Here is a 6,639-nt window from a genome sequence, read left to right on the forward strand (position 1 = left end):
AACTAAAACATGAATGTAAACCGTGGTACTTTGTCGCGGTTACATCTCGTTTACGCACCGCGCTTTTAACTATCTATCGATTTCGTGTAATCTGTTCGGGGAGAGAAATTTGTGCGACTTCGGCGTTCACGGCGTAATTCGCTCTGTCGTTCTTCGCAATTCGAACGGGCAGGAAGTAAAGAACGTCGCTTACTGCATTTCACGGTATTTTACATCGCGTACGGGAGTGTCCGAAATTTCGCGCGATCGATTTTCGCGAGTGCTGTGAGTGTAAGTGCAACAAGAGAATCTGAGAGGAGGAGCAGGCTTAGGCGGCATCGGGTAACAGCAGAGAAATCATAAGGTAAGTGTCTTACATTTTTGTTATTTGCTACTTGTGCAAAATGAATCATCTGTTCTGTGCTTTTATTTTATTTATTCAAATGATTCCAACGAGCATTCGAATAAGTGTTAGAGACAAAACCGTACGTATAAAATTTTGTGAGTTCATATTTAAAAGGAAGACTTTCAGTATTCTATATAATTGTTTTAATAAATACCCATTTTGTTAAATATAAAATATAAAGTATATTTAATACAATAGTTTTGATTTTGCATAATTAGTCTATAATAATCGTATACATTTTTGTATTGTTACAGTTTAACATATATAGTTAGCGATGTACAACTTTGCTGTTGCGACTCGTATCAGTGAGCGACATATTACTTTTTATTTTAAAGTGACGTTGCGCATATGACAGGTGCAGAAAAATAAAAATTTTGCCGTTCTGACACGATGTCCTATGCCCGGGTACGAAATCTAGCAGTCTCGTGTCACCCGAAACGCGAAAGTCATTCTCGACGACGAGATGCATCACCTCTAAGGTTAGCGCAAAAAGATCGCAAGTCCCGAAAATTAATTATATCCTTTAAACGCGATATCCTATGCCCTATTCTATTTCGTTTAAACGCGATATCCTATGCCCCGGCACGAAATGTATTGCCGCACGCCATCTATTGCCGCTCGAGGGGGTTATGAGCAACCACCCGCAATAGATAAGTCGCGTCGTCGGTATTGCAATACGGAGCACTTACCTTGCGACGGCGGATCCCACGATGACCGATCGATAATAAGGCCCGTTCTACAATGAGTCGTTAGTCGTTAGTCAGAAGTCGCAACTACTCGTATATGTTGATCCTTTTCCTTTCTGGGTGGAAGAAAAAAACCGACATATAGTTCCGACTTCTGACTAACAACTCATTGTAGACTGGGCGTAACGGTTATGGGCGTCGCCGGCGTCATGTGACTCCGTCATGTGGTCCCTCGTTGGATCGGTTGTTGAGTTGCTCCCGCGAAGTAATCCCAATTGGTCACAACTCACTTAACACTTCACAATAGAATATGCACTATCACATATATATCGCATTGTATACGATATCACACACAGTATCACCAATTTTACTCTGTAAGCCGCATCGTTGACTTAACACTCGCGACGGATGAAATTAACTCTCGAGACACACGCTCGCGACACTCGACACTCCCGTTCGCGGTGCACTCTCGACTTTTTCGGCGGTTTGAGGCACGCGAGACGCGACAACCAAACTTCCGAGCAGCCGCGGAATGGCCGATTCGCGACTACGGCTCACTCACGACGACCGAGATTTCCCGGCACGCTTCTCCCGGCGGCTGCTTGAACGCCACAAACGAGCTTGCGAACGCGCCACTTACTCACGACACCCCGGACACGGGGCTCGCCCTCTCGGCGAGCCGAAATCGATGGAAACACGGAGCGGATTCTCGCGGCCGACCGACGTTTTCTCCGCGTCCAACAACTGAACGTCAACTAGATTCGCAACGGTTGCAATTTTCAAACGTGGAGCAGCGGCCAATCAGGCTGCGAGCTTTCAAGCATCGATCACAGTATAACCAGAGAGAAACCTGAGGCCGGTATTCATAGTCCGTTCTTATATTTAAGATCGTCTTAAGTATACTCTTAATGTGTTTTTAACCAATCACAGAGCCGTATTAATCTCTTAAGACAACACTTAAGATGATTTTGAAATAAGAATCGACTATGAATACCGGCCTGAGAGCGTCCATCCCGGCGTTTTGCCTGTTACCGTTTTCGCTCGACTGATTACAGCGCTTTACGCCTATTTTCATTTTTGGAACTATTCCGCTACACCCATTTTCAATTACTGCCGATAAAGTCTCCACTTGGTGCATGTCCGTGCTCTACGCCCATATACATATACACAATATATTTTGTTAAATATTTATAAAGTGTTAAAATAAATGTTTTAAGTATTCCGAATATATTTGTGTGTTATCAAACGATACCTAACTCATATTTACGTTGGATATGATTGCCTGAGGCAAAATTTAAATCTGCTTATATCTGAATTAGATATACTCATAACGTTTTCGACTGGACCAGGATTAATACTAGGTCTACATAGGATATAGTAAGTCGTGTCGGAAGAAATTGACCAATCACAGTTCATTATTCTTCGACCGTAAGGAGAATAATGAACTGTGATTGGTCAATAATTTCTTCCGACACGACTAAAGCCCGTATCAGACTACGGATTGAGATTGGGATTAGATTGAAATTTGACCAATCAGAGTAAAAGTTATTGAACTTAAGATTAATAAACTTTACTGTGATTGGTTAAATTTCAATCTAATCCCAATCCCAATCCGTAGTCTGATACGGGCTTAATGCTGGAGTGATTCTGCACTTTTGGCACCTTTTGCTCCTAGAACTGTCAATTCGTGAAAACATTTGTGTAATATACAAATTATGTGGCTTTTGTGTATGTACAGACCGACAGTGTCCCACTATTCATATTAAGTGAAAGATCAGCATGGTATAATTGAAATTAAGTTTAGAAGCCTAACAAAAAATCTATTTACTTGAATAAGTTGTAGGTTATCTAACTACTAATAAATATTTCGATTTTATCGTAAGATTAAAAAGAATATTGTAATTAGGACCTAATCCAGATTCATAACACATTTTCGGTCGAACATATGTTCTTAGTGTCTTCAGGTTAATCGCTCCGAGAGGGCTAAAACCCACGTCAGTTTCAGTCAGTTGAAATTGTCGAAAGCGCCATCAGATATGATTAGATATATACATTTTTTCCCGGGCTGTTTAAACAGTTGAAAAGAGCAATCTCGAGCGTCAGAGATTATCAGAAATGCCGAGATCTCCGTAAGCTACGTAAGCAAAATGGATTGCTTCAAGTTACTGGAAACTCTTGATATATTCGGCTGCGCCGGTATTTGCATAAGTACTGAAAGCTCGCAGCTGCTGCAGAATTCGCTACTCATTTTACAGACGGAAAATCACTTTCGAAAATGTTATTACTGGGGCAGAATCAATGGGATACAAAACGACTATCATGTCGCATACGGTTTCGCGAGGGATTGCATGAACGATCAGGTGTTTTATTACAGGTAGGAATTTCTTGAATTTCGCAAATTAAAGCCTCTTTGAGTAAGACACCGTTGAAATGCAAACAAATTTATGATATGTAAAGCTCTTCCATACATTTTTATAAATATTGATGAGAAAAAATATTTGATTGTTAATCACGAGGTCAATCTCAGCTTTTAGAAGTTGAGAGAGAATTACTTTATAAAAAGAATTTCCCTTTTCTAATATTAGTTTTACGTACATTAAAATCAATCAAAATAACGTTTATTTTTCATTAATTTCCTTTTACAGTACGGATGGTATGAATTGGTTGCTGCTGCCAAAAGCGACGAAATGCGCACGATTCCTGAGCCCCTTAGCGATTAATAAATTCGAAGGCGATCCGTCCATCGTCACGAACGTTTACGACGTTAACCCACCGTTTCCGCCAAACGAGGATCCCAAGATTTATTACGCTGTAACTGCAAACAGTGATTTTTTCTTTAAAGTTTCTCCGAGAAAAGCCGACTCGAGAAGTCTGTCGTGAAAATTGGGCTATGATATAAATGTATTAAGAGTATTTTAGGTCGAATCGTTTTACATTTACAGAGATCCAGTTTATTAGAAAGAGAATGAGACATGTGTAAATGTTTTAGGATCCTATGCCGAAGGAACTGAAAGAGGAGGACCGTCTCGCGGCCACTGTGGAATCAATCATGGAGGATGCTGCGGTTGTTCCGCGAGGAGCCTGGTTCAAGTGCCCGAATGGCGACGTGATCGAGAATCCGAACTTCCGCGGTCTACGCGAGATGGAGGCCGCGAGTCTGAAATCTTACTTGCACGCACGTCCCCCGAAACAGAAGTGGAACGAGAATTTGTCGTCCCGGCCCGATTACAATTACGCTTTGGATTTTTTAGACGCCGCAGACATGGACGTTCCTCAAGGTACAAGCGGCGACAAAGCGTGAACTTTAGCGCTCAATGATAGAGACAGGTGAAATAATGACATTCGACATTATTATGAGCGATAAAATTTAACACAATGTCATTTCAACTTTTCTTATGTTCCTGACCGCTGATCTGTTACGTAATAACATGATATTTTTATTTTCAGAATGTTGGAACCTGCAGTTCCTCCTGGGCGGTCGTCTGGCCGTTTTGCACAGCTTGTACTGGCACGGAATGACCTTTTTTCACAAGTTGAACTCCCCGCATCACGGATTTCTGTACGTCGGGCATGGAAAGAAGAACATGGATCTGCCGTTCATGATATGATATTAAACTGGAGTTACAAGAGCGAAATACGAGTGACTGTGTGAGAGGACAAAATGTCACATGTAAATGGCATTAAGGTAATAAATGCTGACGCTACGTAATACAAATTTTAGGCGTAAATGCTTAGAGACAGTCTTAGACACGACGTCAGTTTGCTTCTCTTAATTTGTCTATAAAGTGGAACAGCGCAGTGAGTTGCAAGAGCTAAACCGCCCGGTTGAACGATCGATACACGCGTCGATGTAATTCGTAACGCTATTGTCCTTAACGTCCGCTTCCCGTCATGAAAATCCGTTGTTCGCACGTATTCCTGCGCGTATCTATTCGTGTCCGCTTTTGGCGACGTCCTCGAATCCGCGACAATGTTAAATTTCACGCTTCCTGCGGAACGCGTGCACTCCTCGCGCCGGATTGTCGGCTGGGATTCCACGAAAAGGAAACTCGGCGTGGCTTAGCTGGAACGGCTTGAATCGTGAGGAAACGAGCTCCGAGAATCGCATAAAATATCCCCGACAAGTCAATTTACCAGTCAATTTTATGTTTCATTATTGTTCCTTACGTAGAATAAAATATTAATTCTATTAACATTGACTTAATTTGAACACTCGATCAGGTAACAATGTCTGATCTTCTTATTTAACGTTAAGGAAATATGAGATGTTAAAAAGACGTTCCAAACATGGAGAGACATGGACTTACCGGATACATAATATACCTAAAATATAATTGTTTAAATATTAATAGCTTAATATATATATAAATAAATTGATATAATTATTACTTGGATTAGTAGCTGAATTCATTAAAATATTAGTTTTGCGGTGCACTTTGTCTCTTTTTATTTCTATTTATTATTTTTTTACATTTAATTGTATCGTTTGAGATGCACAAGAATCATTTTTAGAATCTATAAACCTCTAAGTAGGCGAATTAAAAATTTTAAAACGTTTACTATAATCGCCCCATGCCGCAGCCACATGTTGCAAAACATAATCAACTATATGTGTTATAAATAGGATCGTAATAATAAAAAGATAGATATATATATTTTTTTAATTAAATAGATGTAATATAATTAAAATTACAAAATTTATGAACTTTCATACTTTCCTTATATAATAGCAGTATATTATATGAACAGTCGATAGCAAAATTGGGGTAAATTCGGAAAAGTTAAATAAAATAGCATTAAATGTGTATGTATCCGCGTTGAACTATGGAAGATACGACGAAACTTGCAAATTCACTAGGTTTATATTGACTATAGTCTATCCAGAGAAGAAAAGTGTTTATTAAACATGACACTTTGTATTTATTATGAAATCTTTTATCAATGTCATCACTAGTATGCTGTGATCTCTCAAGAGAGTAACATCACACTCAGCAAAAGTGTACTTTCAGTAAAGCGTTAATGCCTCGTTTCGCGCAATAAAAGGTAAGATAATAGGAATTCTTATAAAAATGTATTGTACTTCAATAAGACAATATCAATACACAGGAGAAATCGCTAAAACCATAAAATTTATATAGATTCTTTTAAATAATTAATAAATTGTCTGAAAATATAGACACACAATTTTGCTATTAGAAATTTGTCTTTATTAAGAAATTGCTACGTTTGCTATTGCTGTCAATATTGATAATCATATGTTTCTTGCATGCTGCGTAAGAAACAAGAATATAATATTATACATGAAATCATCTGATTTGACAGTTATATGGTCAACGTAATTTGCAGCGAAGCAACAATAAACACTATTTTCGAATTTAAATGATTATATTTAATTTATATAATTATTAAAATAGAAATAGAGAAATACAAAGCGAACAATGAATGTATCTGTTATTTTATATAACGATTCTTTAGGTCTGCAAAAGTTTCAAAGTATGGAGAGCTCTATACTATACCTTTGTTACTAATCGTCCACTTTCTATGAAGTAAAACCGTTCCACGTCTATT

The 6,639-nt window shown here is 38.7% G+C and overlaps 1 protein-coding gene across 2 annotated transcripts; it reads left to right on the top strand.

The window, feature by feature from the left end:
* The first annotated feature begins 2,792 nt into the window (after positions 1 to 2,792).
* LOC105567837 (radial spoke head protein 9 homolog) lies at positions 2,793 to 5,400 on the top strand. 2 transcript variants are annotated; one of them, XM_012023045.1, is made up of 4 exons: positions 2,793 to 3,445; positions 3,717 to 3,882; positions 4,061 to 4,349; positions 4,519 to 5,400. In XM_012023045.1, the coding sequence occupies exons 1-4, from the start codon at positions 3,219 to 3,221 to the stop codon at positions 4,677 to 4,679; spliced, it is 843 nt and encodes a 280-aa protein (XP_011878435.1). In that variant the 5' UTR covers positions 2,793 to 3,218; the 3' UTR covers positions 4,680 to 5,400. The 2 variants fall into 2 exon arrangements, with proteins under 2 accessions (XP_011878435.1, XP_011878436.1); XM_012023046.1 differs by having other exon boundaries at positions 4,061 to 4,398; positions 4,519 to 4,578.
* Positions 5,401 to 6,639: the final 1,239 nt, after the last annotated feature.

The sequence above is a fragment of the Vollenhovia emeryi genome, unplaced genomic scaffold (assembly GCF_000949405.1).
Source record: "Vollenhovia emeryi isolate VEMERY1.0 unplaced genomic scaffold, V.emery_V1.0 DF939133.1, whole genome shotgun sequence".
NCBI classification, from domain to species: domain Eukaryota; kingdom Metazoa; phylum Arthropoda; class Insecta; order Hymenoptera; family Formicidae; genus Vollenhovia; species Vollenhovia emeryi.